The 23,179-nt window shown below is 42.8% G+C and overlaps 1 protein-coding gene across 9 annotated transcripts in view; it reads right to left on the minus strand.

Moving 5' to 3' along the window:
* The window catches only part of NCOA1 (nuclear receptor coactivator 1), a 342,124-nt gene that overhangs the window by 108,693 nt on the left and 210,252 nt on the right, over positions 1–23,179 (minus strand). For all 9 annotated transcript variants that reach the window (XM_045009603.1, XM_045009600.1, XM_045009598.1 and 6 more), the window contains 2 exons: positions 17,045–17,150; positions 9,804–9,970 (listed from right to left, as the gene is read on the minus strand). In XM_045009603.1, the coding sequence (XP_044865538.1) occupies positions 9,804–9,970; positions 17,045–17,133 (256 nt within the window). In that variant the 5' untranslated portion in view covers positions 17,134–17,150. The remainder of the gene's footprint in view (positions 1–9,803; positions 9,971–17,044; positions 17,151–23,179) is intronic.

Here is a 23,179-nt window from a genome sequence, read left to right on the forward strand (position 1 = left end):
AATGGGAAAAAGGTAAATGGAGGTCCAGACAATTAACATCCATCACTATTATTTCTTATTCGTATTGAGCTAGAACCTAGAGGCCCCAAACAAACACAATAACGAAAAGACAGTTCCTGCCCCCAAAAGCTTATAATCTAAGTATGTGGTGGCAAATGAGAGGTGAATACAACAAACAGATGAGGGGTAAGATAAATCCATACGTTTGACATTAATCTTCAGTGAAATAATGAAATATTTAGAAGAAACTATGCCAGTGACAGGAGCATAATGAAACCATGAGCACCTCACACCTGAGTTTTATAAAGATGAAACCATGCTATAAAAATCTTAATCTTTTGGTACATAATTACAAAATGACTGGATGAAAGAAATGCAGTGGATGAGAAATTTTTCTGTCTTAAAATCTTACTTGAAAAGATAATTTAGATCATTTTGAATATGAACGACATTACACGAACTGAAAAGTAGCTGACAGACTATAAAGGAAGGTAATTGACAAAAAGTAATGTAGCAAGTTGTGGGAAGTGATCATCATGTTTGAGTAGGAAGTTACACAATACTAGATACTGCAGCAGGTGTATTAGGTGTGATCATCCTAAGCGAGGGAACCAAGCCAGAAAATCCCACTCAGAGATTCCCAAGGCACAAGGTAGCTCCTCATCACCCCTCAATCAGATGGCCCATAAAGGGACAGGAATTGTTCAGGGTGTAAGAAAGGAGAAATGGGCTTACATTCTGTGTGTAAAAGGAAGTGTAGGCTGACTTACTGACAATGAGATCTATCAGGCTGTGGAATACCCTCCCAAGGCAGGGGGATGTGTGCCTCAGAGATGGATTGGACAAGACCAAATAATACATCTTCTCATCTCTAGCTTTTATGATTCTATCAGACAAGATTAAACATTTTTAATTTGGAATTAGGGGGCATGTTCTGAGCAGAAGGTCCTGGGAATCAAGTACATATTTTCCACCTACACCGGACACTGAACATTTATCCTGCTGTGTCACCTTTCACACCACAAGCGCTTTGGTTGAGTCACACTGTCTTGAAAGCATGGCTGCGTTAGGCTCAAACTGCAAAAATCTGACATCCTGCCAAAGAGTAAAGATCACACGATTTGGCTCTAAGTCTGAAGAGAGTGACATTTCTCCTTCCAGACGCACACCATGACCAGAGAGAAACAGGGCTCTCAGGAAAGGATTGGGAGGTTTCCTCCACAGCCAAAGACCTGGCTTCCCAGCTTGGTGTTCTGCAGTCATTATCTACTTTGGATTCAAATTAACACCAAATAGTGACAGCCTGAGTAATAACCATTAGAATTTCTTTTTCTGTGGATTTGAGTTTGTTTGGTATTTTCCCCATTTGTCATTAATAGATGTAACAACATTGTGTTCTTACAACAGGCCATCACATGACTCACTGAGTTGAACACAAACATCAAAGACATGAGAACGCTGTGTGACATGGAGACTAACATCAGAAAGCAGTTAGAACGACAGAAGAATAGAAGAGAAAGATGATCTTGTGCTCAAGGCTCTGGGCTGAGTCTCCGCAAATCTGGGTTTATTTCCTGGCTCTAACACAGATTCAGCATGTGAACTTGAGCAAGTCACTTAAAGTCATACATATCCCAGCTTCCTCAAGCTTCCACTCTAGTGCAAAACCTTTCCAGTGAGCTTAGCAATGTGCAGCAGAATAGCTTTCCAAATTCATGGAATGTGCGACACATGCTGATCTGTTGACATAATTAATACAAACGCATAGGAGGTTAGTGGTTTTTTGTTAGAATCTGAGTTTGACGAAGATGGGGTATGTATTGCTTTTGGCTGTCTGTTGAGGACGGAAATGAAAGACACACAGAGTGCTGGAGCAGGTTATCGGCAATGCGAATGTGCGCAAGTCTCTCCCTTAAGTTCTTATTTCCATGCTTTTCAGGTTGTGGATGTATAAGGTGTGTCCTGCTGCTACCTTAACCGTCACTAACCATAGGTTTTGTTTGCTGCTAATAATAAATTTATCCTCAAAGGCTACTCAGATCAGGTAGAAATTGGACAGAAAGTGACCACAGCAGAGTGGATATTGACTGGCAACTATTCATTTAGAAAGAAACCTTGAGGAGGAAAGCACTCCACCGAATCTTCAGGCCCAGCACGAGGCTCCAGAATACAGAATTTCATGTTCAAAATGAGTTTGGTGGGTCTCAGTCTAGTTCATACAGGATAAATGTCCACATGGCAAAAAACTTCATAAAAATGGTCACTAATTGGAACCCTTGTGGACAATCTCAGCACAGTCCATTAGGGCTAAGGCCTGGTGTTCTAGTATGTGACTGGGAGCTAAGAAGTCTAACAGAGCGCTAATCCCTGTTCTGCCACTGGCTTGTGGTGTAAACTTGGGCAGCCTCTCTGTGCCTCAGTTTCCTTGCCTGTAGAGTGCATATAATATTTGCTCCCAGTATTCCTGTGCTGTTTAATTTCAAGATCTTTAATAAACATACACAGAACCATGCAAATGTTATCATCACTACAGAGTGAACCATGGAGGCTAAATTCCTCTCTTGTCCCTGACAGGGTCTCCCCCAACTCAGACTGAAGATGCTCCAGCAGGGCAGCTTCTCAAAGCTGACTCCACCATTGGCCTTGCTGAACCTGGTCAGTGGATGGAAGCAGTCAGTCCAGGGCTGTCAATCTGCCACCTTTCACCAATGCTAGATTCACTTAAACGTTTTATTTTCTTAAAAACCAACTGTATGTGTTACTGCACCACCACCACCCAACAAGAAACTCAGTTATATTGAGGTAGTGCACAGATGGCTCAATGAAGGATCAGGCCCCGTTGGTTTAAATGCTGTACAAACACAGTGCCCCAAAGACTAAACATATGACGAGATAGCAGGTGAGAAACAGAGAGAGGACGCTGACAGCACAATGGGAGGAGGAATAGCTCAGTGGTTTGAGCATTGGCCTGCTAAACCCAGGGTTGAGAGTTCAATCCTTGAGGGGGCCACTTAGGGATCTGGGGGAAAAATTGGTCCTGCTACTGAAGGCAGGGGGCTGGACTTGATGACCTTTCAAGGTCCCTTCCAGTTCTAGGAGAGTGGTATATCTTCAATGATCATATCTGGTACAATAACGATCATGAGAAAATAATTCCTAGTCCACCATACTATTAAAATATCTTAACCTGATTTGTGGTTTTATAGGCCGCACTGTAACAGAAATACGATTATTAAAGATCTGCAAACTGAACCTAACACTACCATACCACACACAGGATGGCAGGGGGTTCCCTTCTGCCATGAGAACCCCTTTGTCTGCATGAACAGCCTGAGAGTTCATAGTTGCCTACGTAGTATTTATAAGTGGTATGACACACGGTCACGGTAGCCATGGAATAAACTCCTTTATTTTGGCGACCATGGGATAAATTGACTGGAGCTACCGGGTGCTATCTAAATAATAGACATACCAAATACTATGGACACAGAACAGGGCATGCACTTGCTGAACTAATGAACACAGAAGTAACTGTGGTTCTAAACACTGATCTCCACAGAGCGCTAATGATGAACTACAGCACAGCAGGTGCAGAAGAAAGCAAACAGCAAAAAAGCAAATACAGTGGGGGAAAAAGGTGGTCCCCCTTGAATATTCTTTGCTGCAGATTTACTCGTAATGCATGTTAGGAGGGTTTTCAAAGACAATCCTCTGTGATGATGTTAGCGTTAGTAGATCCTGATCAAAAGTTCAATACTATTTGATTTATGCTATTAAGATGCTGCATTTAAACTATCACTTTGGAAAGAAATTAAGCACTCTATCAATGGAGAGGTGTTTGGGGCAAAGGATTGGGTGACAGTCTTAAAAAGAGACACAGTTAAGGTTGGTAGATCTAAAAGGGAAAAAATACCATCTCTCTGACAACAGATCCACCAGCACCAGGGACTTCCCCGCCCCCTCCTTCCAGAATCTTTCCCACTATTTGTTTTGTAACACAAAGGTTAGTGCCTTCACACAAGGAATTTATTTATTTAAAATTTGGAAAAAAATATCCTTCCTCAAACCAAGACACACATCCCAGGAGCGTGGAGCCGCATCCCGTCTTAGAGCAAGGAGTAAGTCTCTCTTTATCTGGCTCCGGGGTGACCTCACCTGGAACAATATGTTCAGTCCTAGGCATCTCACTGCCAGAAAGATATTGATAAATTGAAGGGAGTTCAGAAAGAGCAATAAAATCACTGGAGTTGGATTTGTGACGGAAAATTAAATAAGCTGAATCTGTATACAGTAGTGTGGGTAAGTGAGGATATGAGAACAAATCAGCAAACATTTGAAGGTTGTAAACACCAAGGAGGCAGAAGAATTGTAAAGTGTGTGTTTGAAGGTAGGAAGGGGAAGAGAATGTAATGAGCAGTTAAGAGATTAAATTAAAAAAGGGAAAAATCAGAGTGAATTGGGAACCACTTCCTGACTCCATTAAGCTCTGGAACAGTGTCCCGGGGGGATAACAGAGCCCCCCACCACTTGATAATTAGTAGCAGTATTCTGCAAATAGAGCCTAGAAGTCTCAGTGATGGGCCAAGGCCCCACTGTTCTAAGCACTGTACAAATATGTAACAAAAAGATGGCCCTTCCCCAAAGAGCTTACAATCTATGTAGGCAACTAAACAATAATAGATAGATAAATGCTATCATGTTGTGTGTTCAAAATACTGCACAGACATTAATCCTTACAATACTTGTTTGGGGTAGGTGAGTAAATATGCTACCCATTTTTCAGATGAGGAAACTGAGGCATGTAACGGTTAAGTGACTCGCCCAAGACCACAGAGTGAGTCAGCTACACAGCCTGGATTAGAACTCAGCACTTCTTGATTTTCTACCCAGTGCTCATTCCTACAGACCACGCTGCCTTTACTAGCCTTTTTAAAGTAACATGGACAAAGCACTATAAAATGTACCATTTCTACTGTATAGCAAGCAGGGCCTTATCGCCATAAAGTCATCTCTTTCTCTCCTCCCGGTTGATTTGCAAAACAAAGACTGATTAAATCTCAGAAGCAGGAACTTCTTGGATCTACATGCTGCCTCTCTAGGTCAGCTTTTAAGGATTACTCTCAACTGATTATTAATACCTTATCTAGCAAGCTGATTTAAAGAGCAGTGGCATAGATCTGTGTAATGGACCTATGGGGGAGACAGCACCTTGTATGGGTTGATTTACATTTGGTAAGTGCATCAGTATCATCCAGGTTATTTCATGGGTCCATCACCATGACGTTTGGGAGTCTTCCTGCAAAGCCCTTAGCAATGTGACTAGCATCTATCATGTGGCCCCACATTCATCCAGCAAAAATCTCTCCACCAAACTCATTATGGGACAAGTTTCCCAAATTCTTGGAAACTCCAAACTTCTGAATCTATCCCAGCTCTGCTGCCTGCAGGGATGCCCACAATAGCAAGCCTATTAAAAATATTATGTTCAACAAGACACCTGGATTCAATTATTTTTTCCCTTTCACTCCAATGTTATGTGTGGCCCAAATGACTGCAGTGAGCTTTTGTTCTCGTCCCTGTCTAAGGGACTTTGCTCAAGCACTGTCGAAGGCCTGAAAAACAGCATTCACAACGTTGCACTAACTCAAAATCTAAAAACTTTTGTGGGACAGATGAGTGCTGAAAAATTAACTTTCTGGGCCCTTCCTCCGCTGCATTTACTGCTGTCTTGGCAGATGAATTTCAGGTTGTTGCCACAGCCGCAAACTGCTTGTTCTGCCAACTGTACATTACTAACATTGGAAAGTGTCCAAACCTAGGAATCTTTTCTAAAAGCATTTGCTTCATACTTTAAATAACAGCCGCCAGGCGTGCTGGGGGATGGGGAGGGAGGGCTTAGCTGATATATGTGATGCATTTACAAGATTTCCTGCCTCCTTTAGTTCCTCCACCATTTTGTGGGACAAAAAGAAGTAAGATCCTGCAGATAGAGACACAAAGATGATTTTGGGGAGGAAGAGCAGAGGAGATGTGACCTCTAAATCTTCAGGAGAAACAAACTCTTAAACGCTGACAGTGGGGGAAACTTCCACTAGTGAGTGAACACTTGGCAAGAAGCGGCTGAATTGTAGATTGTTTCCATTCATTATGAGCTTACACCTGCTGGCTCTCATAACTTCACAATTTGCAGAGAACTCTGTAAGTGCTCTGCACTCAACACAGGCTTTCATTTAGGAATTTTCTAACAGAATTTAAAGGGATTTTGTCCCCCACTATTTCACTTAAATTCTCTCCGCCTCTGCTGCTCTGTTTGCAGGTTCAATGTAACATTTCTCCTTTTCCTATCAATTATGTTCCCCCTGGGCAGATTATTTGAGTTTGCTGTTTTGTTTTTTTTAAATTAAGCATTGCAACATAAAACTGGATTCTCGTTTGTATATTTCCCTGGGTTAGTGTTGTACTGTCCACCAAAAATGCCAACAGGTATGTGGCCCAGTGCCAAGAACCCTGCCATACTCTGGTCATTACAGGCAAACAAGTTCAATTCCACAGGTGGGCTCCCTAACAGACAACCAACTGGATGCTCAGATGAGCTTTTAGGTGTATGTGTGGTTTTTTAAGAGCTTGTCTTGCCTACATGCAATCACTATATATATATAAATGTTTGTAACGTAAGACAAGCTTTACACACCTAAGTGCCCATTTGAACACCTGCATGTGGGATGTGGATTTGTAATTCTTGTGTTAGTGAACACCTGTCGCAGTGCATTCGGAGTAGCAGCACAGGAATGAAGAGCACACAACAAACTAGCACACATTCTCACACTCTCTCTCACACATGTAGGTGTCGTAAAACTAATGAATTCCTTAACATCACACCACTGCCAAGTGGGTACACGCCACTTAAATGTCTTGATACCACAAATATAGAGCTTTTCATTCAAGAGAGTGCGCGCACGAGCAGCTCGTAACCCATTCGGTTGCCCAATGATTACAGATGGATGTTCTTAGACTTCATCTGTCCAACACATTGCAACACATCAAGCTGCTGACTTGACTCGACCACCCAATGTGCTCCTTGCCCCACGCTGATGTAAAATGCTCCATTATTTCTGTATAAGCCTCAGGTCTCAGTCCCATCTCTATACCTATGGCAATAAGCATGCTCCTGGCTGCTATCGCCTAGCTGTGGCATCAAGGACTGTACCTGTGAAAGCTTTCACTGTGTTTCTGAGCGCTGTCATAGGCCACATTAAATGCACTCACAAGATGCATGTGACCCTTTTCCTCAGGCAGAGCTTTGGCTTCCCTTGCTCTAAACAGATAATAATGCAAGTCCTCTGGCTCCGCAGTAGGTGCTCTGCCATTCACAATGCTTCCAAAGCAAAACCAGAACCTAAGCAATCAGCTGACACTAAGTGATTCTTTGACTGGGGCTACATGGAAATAAAGACAAGGGGAGAACAGAAAGGAGATAAGGAAACACACCACACATGTAACATTCAGTACAAATGCAAGTATTGAAAAAGCTTCTCTTGACCCCAGCGCAAATGTACTGACATTTCAACATCTCTCCATCACCTTCTCAGACTAAATGCCTCTGCAATTAAATGTTTGTTAGCTAAAAAAATGCAGAGGTGAAATTTCATTTCTTCAGCAGTGTGGTGCAGTACCAAATAAGCCGGTAATACAGAACAAGGTTCAAGGAACAATATTTTTAAGTAGTGCTTGTCCTAGTTAATGTTCAGCCCTGCTGTGCAATGTCAAGAAAACTAATGAATACTGAAATGCCAGTAACTAAGAACCTCTTAAGTATTTACCCATTATGAAATTCTTTTCAGATTTCAGCCGTAACCTGAATGAAATCTGAAAACAGTCTCCCTGTTTCTTCACAACGACAGTACGGCTAAGTAACACACAAAACACATACAACCTCACTGAAGAGCTAAATAGGACTGAAGTCAGCATGCACACAGACACAAGCCAAGTACAGTGTTTATGAAATCTTCAACATCTGTTACAAGGCAACAATATTTAATTCTGAAAATGTCCAGCATGAATTTTGGCAAAAGAAATTGGCAGAAGCTTGGGCAAGCCTGTCTTACCGCTGTTACTAATGGGTGAAATTCACCCCAAGGACTATGCGATGGCTGCCCCAGCCGGGCACCTCCAGAACTAAAAGCATGAGCTGCTACAGAGTGAGCACAGCTGGGGGCTGTAACAACTCATATCCTCTGCAGACTGGCACAGAAGGGGACCTATAACATATACTCACTTGTGGGTTCTATATGCAGCACTTATGCCTGGTTTCCTAAGCCCTTTGGATTTATGTGGCGCATATCGTTGGGGCTTGATCTGCACAGGGGCGAACTTCAGCCCCGAAAGGAATACTTCAAGTGACTTTCATCTGAGGAGCCCAAAGTGCTTTGCTAACAATAAATTTAACCTCACAAAGGTGAAGGACGGGAGAATTATCCCTGTCAATACAACGGCTTCAAATGAGGGAGAGGTGGGTCTTTTTCAGACAGAAATGATTCTTCTCTTAATTTTGTTTATGGTGCCCAGACACATCAGTGATGGATGGATAGGTAATGTTTAGATTCATTTTGCAAATGGGGAACCATGTAAGATGAAGTTAAATTAATCGCTCAAGGTCACACAATGCGAGCATGTGGCAAAGCTGGGCAGAAAACCCAGATCGCCTGACTCTCAGTCCTATTGCTGTAACAACTAAATCACTGCCCCACATTCCCAGATCTTCAGCACTGCAGAACTCCTTGGGATGCAAAGCAAAGCTTTCATTTACTGACAAACTGATATAGAAACATCCCCCTTTTTTCTTTAAAGACCTCCTCATGTCACGTAGAAAGCTTGGGAAAAGTGTTCTATTCAGAGAGAGGGGGAGGGATAGCTCAGTGGTTTGAGCATTGGCCTGCTAAACCCAGGGTTGTGAGTTCAATCCTTGAGGAGGCCACTTAGGGATCTGGGGCAAAAATTGGTCCTGCTAGTGAAGGCAGGGGGCTGGACTCAATGACCTTTCAAAGTCCCTTCCAGTTCTAGGAGATTGGTATATCTCCTATTATTATTTATTTATAGAGCATTCTGAACGTCTCCTTCCTCTTTTTAAATGACTAAGGACAATGACACAAAAGTTGGTCTTTAAAGAGTTCATTGTTTCTGGTGCTTTCTCCTTGCTTACAGTCACATAGAAGAGAAGTCTGGTCTAGCAATACAAGCACAAGACTGGGAGCCAGGAAAAATTTCTAAAAATCTAATCCCAGCTACAAAAGCCACGCCTTCCTCAGCCTCTCATCCTACCCATCTTTAAAATGGGTTTAATGCCTATGTACCTACCTCACAGTGACATCAGAGATTCATTAGATAACACACTTGATCCTGTAAACTTCACTTTTAAGAGCAGTCCTGTTCAAATTAATGGGAATGCTCATAGGAGTAAGGATGACTTCTGTGAATTCGAATTGGGCTCAGTGCTGGTAAAGCACTTCCAAGATAAACCAGATAAACTCAGCATTAGAGTGTGCAGACTTCGTGCTTAACAGATCACTCTGGAAATGAGGACATCATCACAAACAGAATATTATGACTTCAAGTAACCATCTGCAGAAACAAATGATACTTTCTTTCATGGAAATGCCTTACAAGAAGTGGGAGAAGAAAAACTATATAAAAGAGAATTGTGTCTATGTCATGGTTATTGTTTGTAACTTAATCAATGCTGCAGATGGGCTTTAGCATGGTCTTTCTATCAGGCTCACAGCCACAGAGTTCAATTCAAGCCTTACCTTGTTCCAACCTCTTCATCTGCTGGATTTGGTCGACCGTCTTCTTTAGAATCTTGCATTTGTCTGGCTTGACACTCAGGGTGTCGATGTCACCAATGTTTGCCGAGAGCAGCTCCGCCAGCTCCTCTAAGTATTTATTCTCCTGCTCCCGGCGTCGCTTTTCATTGCTGTGGCAAAACAAAACTCCAGGTTAATGACTTTCCCGCTGCTTCCCCCAAACAGGCATGTGTGTCTCTAATAGGCACCCGGAAACTTTTCTGCTTAGAGACAGGACTGCGCTGCAATCTGAATGTCTACAAAACACAGGATGATTTGGCTCAGGCCTTTGTCTATTTTTATGCCGAAAGAGTCACGGAACGAAAGCCCAGGAAGACATGCACAACGCAGACTCAAGTCATACATTCCTCGCAGAAGATATCTTTATAAAAACCAACATTCAGGACTCCTTGCTTATTTCAGAAAGTGAACTATGAACCGGCAAAGCCACTCGCCTTGCCAAAGCTAGCATTCAAGCTGGTGCAGAGCAGTCCTAACTTCACACACAAAGGATCAACAAAGCCCACTGAAGTCAACTAAAAATATAATGTGAATCAACAGTGGCAGGACTGGGATGAAAAGTAGTATTGCTACTGGTATCATCCCAACAAATGCCAACTGCAGCTCTGCTCCTTGAGGTCAGAGCCAAACGAGAGGGCCAAATACTTCTCCAGGAACTCTTTCCCTATGGCAAAATTCAGAGGTGCGGACAAACTGCAAACAGCTGAGCTGCAACTTGGCTCTCGTGAGAGTCCCTCTAGAGACTATAACATATTTCTGGGCCAGAGACACTGCGAGCAGGAAGAGTGTAATGAACTGTGCTGTGACACACATGCCTCCCTCTCTATCACTAACCTCTATTGGGTGGAATCAGAACTGCTCAAATGTGCATCATAGGCCTTATACTGTTAGCAGCTAATGGACTAGTAAGTAAAAATGTACATATACACACTATTTGCTAAATCAAAGTCCTTATAAAAATAGTCAAATCACCTTCCTTGCAACCTTTAGAAGGACACAGAATAATAAATTATTTCAGAAAATACTGTCTAAAAATGGATTATTCTCAGTAATTAACAAGCTGATGTGACATGAATGGTAGGTCACAAACAGGCCACAATTTTGAAACTGAACTAGAACAGTTTCCAGATCATAAGACAAATGCTACAAGGTACATTCATCGGATGGAAAGAGAAAGGGAAAATTAAAAGGGATATATGTTGGGGACTGAAAATTATCTGAGCATGCAGTCAAGTTCTGTCCGGCAAGTGCAGAAGGTTGTGCAGAGGAACAAGCTAAAGGCTGCAGAAAGTGATCAGTTTCATCTTCTGTATGTGGTAGTCACTCTGTTAAAAGTGGACACGTACAAAATGCTTACGACCAGTGTACAGCTAGCAGCACCCTGATATGTCTGCAGCTACTGCTTAGAGATTATTCCAGTCCCAAATATCCAGCCTAGTACACACCCACACTCATATACCCATAGGAAACTCTATGCACACACTGCACAGATGTTCTGGGGTTTACAGATTTGTTCCTTTTTCGTATTCAAGCAATATTATTAATTTTTTTCTGCTAGCCCTGACAGATATGCACTGTCCTCTTCACTGTGGCTTGGATGCTCTGTAAACAACTAACAGTTGCACACAGTCCTGGAACTCTGGTTCTTCCCTGGTGCCTTCATTAGACTGAGGTTCACCTTCCTACACTTTGTTGTCCTTTCTCCTTCTCCAAACCACTGCACATAGGGTTGAGAAGTGAGAGAGTTAACTTTCTGATCAGCTGATACAGCAGATCAGCAGCCAGCTGGTCTCCCAGAAGAATCTGTATTTTGAAAAAAAAAATCAACTATCTGACCATGGGCAACAACACAGGGTGGAGGAAAGGAATAAGATTTCTGGTCTGGCTTGCCAAATCTAGGTAGCTTAGATTAAGTCAGGCTGCCTGTTAAGTGACAGGTAACAAGTGACTGGCTAGGCCTTTTCAGGGAGACAGGCAGCACTGTCCAATAACTTTTACAGGATCTGATCATGATTGGCTGCTAATTCAGGAGTGCGTACAGTTACATTCATTCTCCCAGCAGGCAGCTGACCACAAAGTGGCAGCTGTATCATATCCAAGCAAATAGTTAAATGTTAATGTGAACAGGCTCATGGCTAGTTTGAGTTCCACCTTCTGCAAAAATGGTTGGGTCTGTCCAAGCTGGGTCTGTCCAAGCTATCATCTTATCCTCTTTTTGTAACCGGTATCAGTGACATCTGAAGTAACTTGTGCTCTAGGAAGTGACCCACTTACATCAAGGGAAGGACTAAACTGTGCCCAATTACATTAGCTCCAGGGATCTAATGCACTTGGCAGGGGCCCAGAGGTACGGGAAAGAGAACACCTATCTGAAAAGTGTGATCTCCCCACCCCCACTCCCATATGCATTTCAAAGGAAATGTTCTATTAACATACAAACAGAACAGGAGTACTTGTGGCACCTTAGAGACTAAGGCTACGTCTATACTACCCACCCGGGTCGGCGGGTAGCGTTCGACTTCTTGGAGTTCGATATATCGTGTCTCATCTAGACGCGATATATCGAACTCCGAACACGCTCCCGTCGACTCCAGAACTCCACCATCGTGAACGGCGGTGGCGGAGTCGACGGGGGAGCCGCGGACTTCGATCCCGCTCCGTGAGGACGGGTAAGTACTTTGAACTAAGGTACTTCGAGTTCAGCTACACTATTCGCGTAGCTGAACTTGCGTACCTTAGTTCGACCCCCCCCCAGTGTAGACCAGGCCTTAGGGTATGGCTACACTTGAGAGTTGCAGTGCTGGTGGAGGCTTTCCAGCGCTGCAATTAGTAACTGTCCACACCTGCAGGGCACGTCCAGCGCTGCAACTCCCTGGCTGCAGTACTGGCTGTACACCTGGGTTTGCTTCAGGTATAAGGAGTGCAGCGCTGGTGCTGCAGCGCTGCTCGTAAAGTGTGGCCACACACCAGCGCTGTTATTGGCCTCCAGGGTATTAGGAGATATCCCAGAATGCTTTTAACTAAATTATTCCCTTTGTTTTGTTATGCAGCCTCTCTTTGTTTTGTTGTGAACCCGGGGCTCGGGGAGCTGCTTATCTAAAAAAACAAACACAGCTCCTGTTTGCTGTGATCAATCTGTGAACAATCAAATGAGATATCCCCCTGCCTGCCTGATTCACAGGGGTTGAGTGTTTGCTTTTTTCTTGATGAGAGAAACAGCAGCGAGAAAGGGAGTCGGCAGCTGCTTATCTGGTCTGCAGACTGTTTGCAGTTAAAGAGTAAGGGGTCGGGAAAAGTTTCTGATTTTGCAAGGCAGGGAGCCGATACACAGTGGCGGCTCCAAAAATCCACTCACTCTCTCTCTCCCCCGCTCCCTGTCACACTACACTCCACCCCACCCCCCTCTTTTGAAAAGCACGTTGCTGCCACTTGAACGCTGGGATAGCTGCCCATAATGCATCACTCCCGACAGCGCTGCAAATGTGGCCACACTGCAGCGCTGGTAGCTGTGAGTGTGGCCACACACCAGCGCTGTCCCTGCACAGCTGGACGACCAGCGCTGTAACTCCCAGCGCTGCAACTCTCAAGTGCAGCCATACCCTAACAAATTTATTTGGGCATAAGCTTTCGTAGGCTTCATCAAGTGGGTTTTAGCCCCCAAAGCTTATGCCCAAATAAATGTGTTAGTCTCTAAGGTGCCACAAGTACTCCTGTTCTTTTTGCTGATACAGACTAACACAGCTACCACTCTGAAACCTATTAACATACAGTAACTACTCAACAGATCATTCTGTAAAGAGGCCAATGCATTTTTTTAAAGTCACCAAAGAGAAATATGAGGCACAATGCCAAAGGTCTGAGATTTCATACGTTAAAAGGTAAAAGTTTGAATTAAAGAAAAAAAAGAAGAAAAACTGCAATCAATCTGTTTGCAAAAACAACTAAAGCAAATCTAGTGGATCACTTTATAAGCAAGTCACAGAAACACCCCACATACCACATTGAGCCATGCAGATGAATACTGAGCAGCAACCAAGTTCACTGCAATGAGTCATTTTGCAAAACATTCAGACTCACACACAGGTGGGTCCTTTTTGCTTATTGAAGGGCAGGTAAACCTCTCAATAGAGTCGAATAGGGTATTTCAGTTAAGGTCAAATTAATTTCCTCCCCTCTTTGCAAATCAAAAGGGAAAAAGCAGAAAAGCTACTTGTTGTGGGTGAACTCATTTGGTGAAAAAAACCCTTAATGCCACTGTTGCTGTGGCAACTTTCAAGTTGTGGGAGGGAGAATAGGCCAATTTTCCCTACATAAAAGCATCAGGAGAATATTATAGCAGTGGGCTGTTCTTTATGTCTCTGGAGTATCATCACAGTAACTGTGAAACCGTCCAGGCTTTTACACAGGAATTCTGAAATTCAAGTAGCTCCGTAGCATGCGATACTCCAGCCTTTGAACAAGATGTGGAGCAGGAAGTTGTCTCTGCCAGTCACCGGTGGAAGTTAAAACATCTCATTAGCACTTTCTGAAGAGAGTAGGATATAATGCCGGGGCACTGGCCAACATTCCCTCTCCCAGGGAAACACATTCCAGAGTCTAAATCTGTGAGAAAGCTCCTAATAGCTGCCATGTTTGCTTACAGGTATCCCAGTAAGCACTCTGCATAAGACCCTATGTGTAGGGGTCTCCTTAAAATGCAGAGAAATCACACAATTGTTGCAGGTTGGTCATGGCATAAATAGCAAATTTTTCAGATGTGTTACACATCTGTGAAATTTCCTATTTATGCTGTGACTGACCCATGAAAAATGTGTGATTTCTTCGCAACATTTCTCAAACTAGGGGCCCGGACCCAAAAGGGGGTTGCAAGCCTATTAGGGAGTTGCAGTATTGCCACCCTTACTTCTGCGCTGTTGCTGGTGGCAGTGTTGCCTGAAGCTGGGAGGTGGGAGAGTGGCAGCTGCTGCCTAGGTGCCCAGCTCTCAAGGCAGCACCACCACCAGCAGCAGCACAGAAGGTTGGCAATACCGTGCTACCGTTATTTCTCTGCAGCTGTTGGCCGTAGTTCTGCCTTCAGACCTGGGTGCCCAGCCAGCAGCCACTGCTCTCTACTCTGCCTTCAGAGCTGGGCGGACAGAGACAGGCAGTACTGCTGTCAGCAGCTGCAGAGAAGTAAGGGTGCCATGGTATTGCCACCCTTACTTCTGTGCTGCAGAAGCACTGCGTTCAGAGCTAGGTGCCTAGACAGCAGCCATCGCTCTCTGCTCTGCCTTCACAGCTGGGCAGCCGGAGACCATATTTCAAGGGTGAGACCATTTTTCACAGTCCATGATGCGATTTTCACGGTCACGAATTTGGTAGACCCCTACTTATGTGTGAAAGGAGCTGTAAAATCCATTCTACTGTCCTAGCCTGCTCTTACTCTGAATATTCTTAAGGATTTTCTGTATCTGTATAGTAAGGTTTCTGAGGGAGTGATCGCTACAAGAGTGGAGAATGAGAAAGTTAGTGAGAAAAGACCAATTTCAGTTGTAGCCATGTTAGTCTGTATCAGCAAAAGGTGCCACAAGGATGCCTAGTTTTTTTTAGTTAGAAAATAAATGCATGGCTGGTTTAAGGGCTTTACTATTGGGCTGTGAGCCAGGTTTCTTAATAAAGAAAGGAGTTATAATAAACATAAGAAAGAGAACCATGCACATTCTTATTTATTTAGGCAATGGAGCCTTCAAGAACAGGCATACAGGCCTTCTTCGCTCCACAGACACTAGACATGGACTGTGCTTGAGGGACTAAGGGTGTTCATTTCTAAGGGAATGATCTGGATCCACTTGAAACACTAGAAGTAATGGGATTGGGCTCTAAGGCAGACTCAGGGTTTTGATTCAAAGACCTGCTCTCTTACACAATGGCAGAAATGGCAAATGTCTCACCAGTACCATAAAGTCTTTGCTAAGGATGGAAATAAGTGCTACCAGAAAAGTGTTTCTTATAGAATTACTGCAGTTTACACCAGCTGTATTGTTTGATTTTTTTTAACTTGATGGCATAGTTAGGCTATGAACCCGAGTCACCATTGTAATTAGGCACTGCTGGAAGACCTGGAAATTCTGTAGAAGATTCACTGCTAGAGGAGGGGAGAGGCAGTCACTGAAAAGTTGAGTAGAAATATCTGAAGTTAATAAACAGAATCATCTTAAACTCTTTACTAGATTATTAACTTACTGCCACTTATATTTACAGTCTAGAAATTTCACAACTTCAGTCAAACACAAAATGTCCATACATGTGCAAAACGGACTGAAAGCAAACGCTGAGCATTGTCTCTGCACTTGAGCAAAACAGCTTCATAGGTAGCAGTGGCACACACTTAACCGTGGCACTAAAATGCAAAAACCTCTTTCCTAACATAGGGTGCACCAAAAAGGAAACAGCCAGACTTGACAGATTCACACCAGTGCCACCAAGGGCCACACAGCATGACAGTCATTTTAGCTACAATGCTCACAGCTACATAAATCAGGATGAAATACATGTAGGATTTGCTTACCCTTAAACAACTGGCAGCATAATGGAAAAATTACTGGGAAAGCCACACACAGAGTAGATTTCTAGGGCAAGCTGAATTATGAAAGGAATCTGCCATTAGGGCTGTTTGGACAATCACATGGAAATGACTATAATTTAGACTAACGTGTCTCCTGAATGTACCATGGTGTAAAAGAATCTCATCACCAAGGTCTTTGGAACCTGACAGAAATATGCATTGCTTGGGCACCCTGTAGGGAGGCATAAGCCTTGGGCTGACCTGAAGAACTCACACACGGCTTTGACATTCACAAGTAATGCAACCATCCCTAACTCATACCAAGAAAGCCCTCTCGATATCTCCCCATGCCACCACCAAGTGCTCTCAATTTATAAATCAATCAATTAACTTTGATAATGAGCCTCTATCATCAGTTGCCGCCTAAAAGCAAGAAGAGCAGATGGGAAGTTATATTTCCATCATGTTCCCTCTTCCACCACAGTCACTGATAAAAGTAGAGCTGAGTTCTGGTGGGAAGTGTGAACATTTATGAGTAGATGAAACCTGCTCCATCTGCTCAAGCAGACGGGACAGAACGATGTGGTTAGAATGACAAAGTAGCCACGTGGGAGAAATGGATTTGGAACAGAGCACGTACCTCTGGGCCAACGTATCACACGGCGACCCCTTCCTCTTCCGGGAATCAGGGTTAGCAGGGTCTGTTGAACTGTCCCCAAGGCCACTCATGTTGAGCTACTTTGCACCTGTACACGAAAGAGAAACACAAATCAGGAACCTGACAGGGGGAGCAGCTTACAACCAGGTAATGAATGATTCAGACACAGGAATGCCAGACAGCAGGAATCCGGTGACCACTGAATAGTAAACTAGTCCAGCAGCCAACTGCTCTTAACGTTAAACATCTTCTCCCTAATCTCCCACCAGAACACGGTACCTTCTTCAGTTTAAGCCTTGTCCCACCAACTTGTAAAGGAAGCTTACGTAGAAAGCACCACAAGTGGAGAAAAGAGACCATGTGTATTAGGTATTTCTCTCACACAAGCCCTCAGCCTTACCACAGATCCCTTTTCTTCTATATGATATGGCCTGAGCTCCCTCAGTTTCCCCTGCCCCCACAGCTTTTAAATCTGGTTCTTGTATCATTTCCATTGCCCTTCTCTGTTTTTTCCCCAGTACCCTCAAACGATAAGGTTCAGCATAGCACCCAATACTCCAGATATGATCTTCTTAGGGCTCTATGCACGGGAGCATCACCAGCCTTGTTGTTATGAGAGCACTCTAGATACAGGGGAGAACTGATTTTTTTTTTGTCAGTCTGACACACAGTTAGGTGATTTTCAGTTACTCCTTTAGCATCCTCTGGTTTCTCTGATTCACTGATTTCTAGATAGCTGCCCCACCCCCTCACATTTGCGTCTGTGCTATCTACTCCCTCTCTCTCAGAGTATATGACTTTACATTAATTGGAAATAACTCATCTTGCTGGATGTAACATCTCCCCCTCACAAAAAAAAAATACTTTCATCTCCTTTTGCAGTTGGGCTTCTGTGTTTGGTACCTCTTCCATTTTGCATCAGTGTTGATTTAAGACCTTCCATTAGTGCAGAGATTCCCAGATTGCGGTAGGCCTCTAGGTGACTGCTCACATGGCAAGCCAGTGGCGCTCTTTGTTTCCAGCTCCATTAAAAGAAGCTTTTTTTAAAAACCAACCTATTATCATTGTCCCATGAATACAATTGCTATAGATGCTGCAGCGATGGTACGGGATTATCGACGGAAGAAGGTGGGGTCCATGCGAGAGGACATAGAAGTAAGTGAGTGTACTTTAGACACCCATTCTATTAAGATGTGGTCCACACTAGGAAAGTGTTTGCAAATCCCTGCCCAGCAGCTTTAATAAAATTCCTAAGCAGTGAGGGTTACAATAACCCATTTGCTACCACTCCCCAATTAGGAGTTTTTGAAATACAACCTTATTTTTTTAAACAAAGAAGTGACAAAATTCCAAATATACTGACAAGAATTTTCAAAAGTAACTGGTGATTTGGGGTATTTCAATACAGTACCTGATATTACTATCCTGCAATTTCTCCATATAATGTAGGCTGCCTTTTAATTTTTATATTATTTGTACTGCCACAGCATCTAGGCACCTCAGTAATGGACTAGAAGTCCACTGTATTAGGTGCTGTACAAACAGAAAAATAATCTCTGCCCCCAAAGAGTTTACAATCTAAGCAGAAGAGAAGAATCAACAGATGGCTACAGAGAGACGGGGGAGTACCGGGAATCAATGAGGCAACACTGGTCAGCATGATACACAGTGATCTCAGCACACCGGCAGTCTAACTGTTGTCAAGTTTTTTGTAGACAACAGAGCAAAGGAGAGACTTTTAAAGGAGAATTTGAAGGACAAGTAGCTTTATAGATGTTTACAGGAAGCTCCTCCCAAGGGCGAGGGGCAGCACAGGAGTAAGCATGAAGGTGCTTGTTTAAAAATTTAACAAATGGGCAAGGGATGCTGGCATCATGGGCTGATCAGAGATGGGGATCGACATCTCACTGCTGAATCAGAGATGATAGGTTGACAAGCAGCTTATATCTGATTCAATAGAGAAGTGGGGGAGGGAAAAGAGGGGGTAACATGGCAAAGCGATGGGCTAGGAGGATGATCTTTGCAGCAGCAGTCTCCATAGATATAAGCGGGGCGAGATTGCATTTGTCAAGGCCAGAGAATAGGATGTTGCAGTATTCGAGACACGACATGGTGAGAGCCTGGATGAGAGTTTTAGATGTATGGGTGGGTAGAAAAGGCCGTATCTTAAGGGTGGTTAATTAGCTTTCTTTCCAGCACTGCTAAAATCCAGGCCACCCGTTCTCTTACGTTATTAATCTATGTTTTTAAAAGTGGGTTATTTAAAAAAATTTTAACACAAACCAATTTGAGAGACAATCCCTTCCAGATACTTGCCTCGTGGCTTTCTACACTCAATGACACACACAGAAATTCCCAAAACAAATGATCTGGTAGTAGTGGGGGACTTTAACTACCCAGACATCTGTTAGAAAAGAAATACAACAAAATACAAAATTTCCAGTAAGTTCTTTGGAATGTATTGGGAATAACCTTGTGTTTCACAAGGTGGAGGAAACAGGCAGCAGGAAAACCATTTTAGACTTGATTCTGACCAACAGAGGAATTGGTTGAAAATCTGAAGTGGAAGGCAGTTTGGGTGAAAGTGATCATGAAATAACAGCTTTCATGAGTCTATGTAAAGGAAGGAGTAAGAGCAGCAGAATAAGGACAATGGACTTCAAAAGTGCAGACTTTAACTAAAAGAGCTGCTACCGAAAGTCCCATGAGAAGAAAATCTAATGGAAAAAGAAGTTCAGGAAAGCTGGCAGTTTCTCAAAGAGATGTTAAAGGAGCAACAGCAAACTATCCCGATGCAAAGAAAAGATAGGAAGACTAGTAAGAGGCTAAAGAGCTCCTGATGGAGCTATATTGATTACCTGACAATAAAAAAAGGAATCCTACAAAAAGAGGAAAGAATGGACAAATTGCTAAGGAGAAGTACAAGAGAGTAACACAAGCAAGTAGGAACAAAAGCAGAAAGGATAAGGCACAAATGAGTACATCTAGGAAGGGACATAAAAGACAATAAGGGGAGGTTCTTTAAATACATTAGGATCAAGAGAAAGGCAAAGGAAGCGCAGGTCCTGTCCTTAGCAGGGACGGAGAGGTAATAACAGACAACATGAAGAAAGCCGAGGTGCTTAATGTCTATTTTGCCTGTATTCACTAAAAAGCTAAATTGTAACCAGGCACACAAAACACAATTAATATTAACATCAGGGGAAGGAACGCAAGTCAAAGTAGGAAGAACAAATTAAAGAATATTTAGATAAATTACATGTATTCAGGTCATCGGGACCTGATGAAATTCATCTTAGGGTGCTTAAGAAACTAGTTGAAGCAATTTCTGAACTGTTTGCAATTATCTTTGAGAACTCATGGAGGATGGAGGAGGTCCCAGAAGACTGGAGAAGGGCAAACCGAGTATCTGTCTTTCAAAAGAGGAACAAAGGGGACCTGGGGAACAACAGACCAGTCAGCCCAACTCTTTACCTGAAAAGATACTGGAACAACCCAGGGTTGTGAGTTCAATCCTTGAGGGGGCCATTTGGGGATTGGTCCTGCTTTGAGCAGGGGGTTGGACTAGATGATCTCCTGAGGTTCCTTCCAACCCTAATAATCTATGATTCTATGAAATTATGAAACAATCAATTTGTAAGCACCTAGAGGATAACAGGGTGGTATATAATAGCCACAAGGATTTTAGAGAATAAGTCATGCCAAGGCAATCTAATTTCATACTTTTACAGGGATACGGGCCTAGTGGAGACGCCGTAGATGTGATATATCTTGATTTTAGTAATGCTTTTGACATATCCCACATGACATTTTCATAAACAAATGAGGGAAATGTAGTTTAAGTGAAATTACTATACGGTGGGTGGACAACTGGTTGAAAGACCATATTCAGAGTAGTTCACTGTCAAACTGGGAGAATGTATCTAGTGGGGTCCCACAGGGGTCTGTTCTGGGTCCGGTACTAGTTGATATTTTCCTTAATGACTTAGATAACGGATTTCAGAGTAGATAACAGAATGAAAAGTGTGCTTATAAAATCTGCAGATGACACCAAGCTGGAAGGGGTTGCTAGAACTTTGGAGAAAAGGATTAAAATTCAAAACAACCTTGCCAAAAAGAAGTATTCGTCTGAAATCAACTAGATGAAATTCAGTAAAGACAAGTGAAAAGTACTACACTTAGGAAGGAAAAATCAAATGCACAACTACAAAATGGGAAATAACTGCCTATGCAGTAGTACTGCTGATAAGGATTTGGGTATACAGGTACAGTGGATCACAAATTGAATATGAGTCAACAATGTGATGCAGTGTTATTATAGCTCCCAGGATATTAGAGACACAATGTGATGCATTTGAGCAAAAGGATATTATTACTCTGGGGTCTATTAACAGGAGTGTCATACATAAGACATGGAAAGTAACTGTCCTGATCTACATGGCACTGGTGAGGCCTCAGCTGGAGTACAGCGTCCAGTGCTGGGCACCACCCTTTAACAAAGATATGGATAAATTGGAGAGAGTCCAAGGGACTGCAGCAAAAATTATCAAAGGTTTAGAAAACCTATGAAGAACGTTTTAAAAACTGGGCACGTTTAGTCTTGAGGAAAGAAGACTGGGGGGCAGGGGCGGGGGGAGGAGAGAGAAAGACCCGATAACAGTCTTCCAGTATGGTTAAGGGCTGTTATAAAGAGGACGATGATCAATTAGTCTGCATGTCCAACGAAAGCAGGACAAGAAGTAAGGGCTCAGTTTGCAGCAAGGGAGATTTAGGTTAGATATTAGGAAAAGCTTTCCAGCTATAAAGATAGTTAACCACTGGAATAGGCTTCCAAGGGGGGCTGCGGAATCCCCGTCACTGTAGGTTTCTAAGAACAGGTTAGGCAAATGCCTAACAGGGACGGTCTAGGTTTACATGGTCTTGTCTCGGTGTGGGGGGCTGGACTAAATGACCTTAGAGCTGGAAGAGTCCTCAAACATATCTATGATTCTGGGACACACTTACTCAGCTTTGAATGGCTTAACAAACCAGATACTCTCAAAGGGTCAGATCCTGCAAGATGACAATCACTCACGACTCCCACTGGCTCTAAGGGTGGGATTTTCAAAAGAACTCAACACTGGCATAGCCCTGCCCCAACTGCAGGCAGTGATAAAACTCCCATTGACTTCAAAGGGAGCAGAGTTAAATCAACACTGAGTCCTTCTGAAAACCTCACCCTACATCTTTAAATGCCTTTTATGCATGCTCCTTTCAAATCTTGTGCAATATACTAGTGAAGAGAGAGCGAGCATGTCTCTCTCTCTGTCTTCTCTCCAGTAGCTGGTCCCTTAGAGTGTAATGGACTACTACTGCTACTGTTAATGGAGTTTCTCCTTTAGCTCATGTAGTAGAGATGTGTGCTGTGATGCTAAAGATCCTGGATTAAAACCTATCTCATGATCTATTGTGCTTGCTATTTACTGATTAATGCATCTATTCTGAAGTAAATGATACATCTGTGTTTAAATAGAAGTGCCATGAGAAACCAATTTTTATACAGCAAGCAGTCATTTTTGCTAATGTTTGCGTCACTATTCCAAGATGAAAGCTGTTCCTGAAATCTTTTCAGCAATATTAGCATAGCCAATCAATAATTCCTCCTTTGTGCCAGCGAGAATGAAAAGCAGAGTCAGTTGTCCTAATTTACGAGAAACAAGAATAATCAACAGCAGAGAAACTCTGGTCAGAAACCAACAAACTAGCTGATGACCACAGATCTAATTATATTCTTCTTATTTGTCAAGTTTGAAACAAAAATCAATGTCAAAAGCAACAGTAATCATAAGAAAAAAAACCCTTTAAAAATTAAGGACTGGAAAACAAACTGCCGTATCATCTGCTCCAGTTACAAGGGGGTTTTGGCGGGGTGGGGTGCGGTGTTTAAGATATACATTTGTTGTTCAATGTTTTTAAATATTTCCTTTACAAAATAGATGTACCAAGCAGCATCTTTCCAGCCTCCCTTTTTTTAACTTAACATGCTGCTTATTTATACTGTACACATTTCAAGAAAATTCACATCAAGAAACGTGACACTGAAGTTAAGTTAAAAGTTTAGCTTACATCCACAAAGCC

The sequence above is a fragment of the Mauremys mutica genome, chromosome 3 (assembly GCF_020497125.1).
Source record: "Mauremys mutica isolate MM-2020 ecotype Southern chromosome 3, ASM2049712v1, whole genome shotgun sequence".
NCBI classification, from domain to species: Eukaryota; Metazoa; Chordata; order Testudines; family Geoemydidae; genus Mauremys; species Mauremys mutica.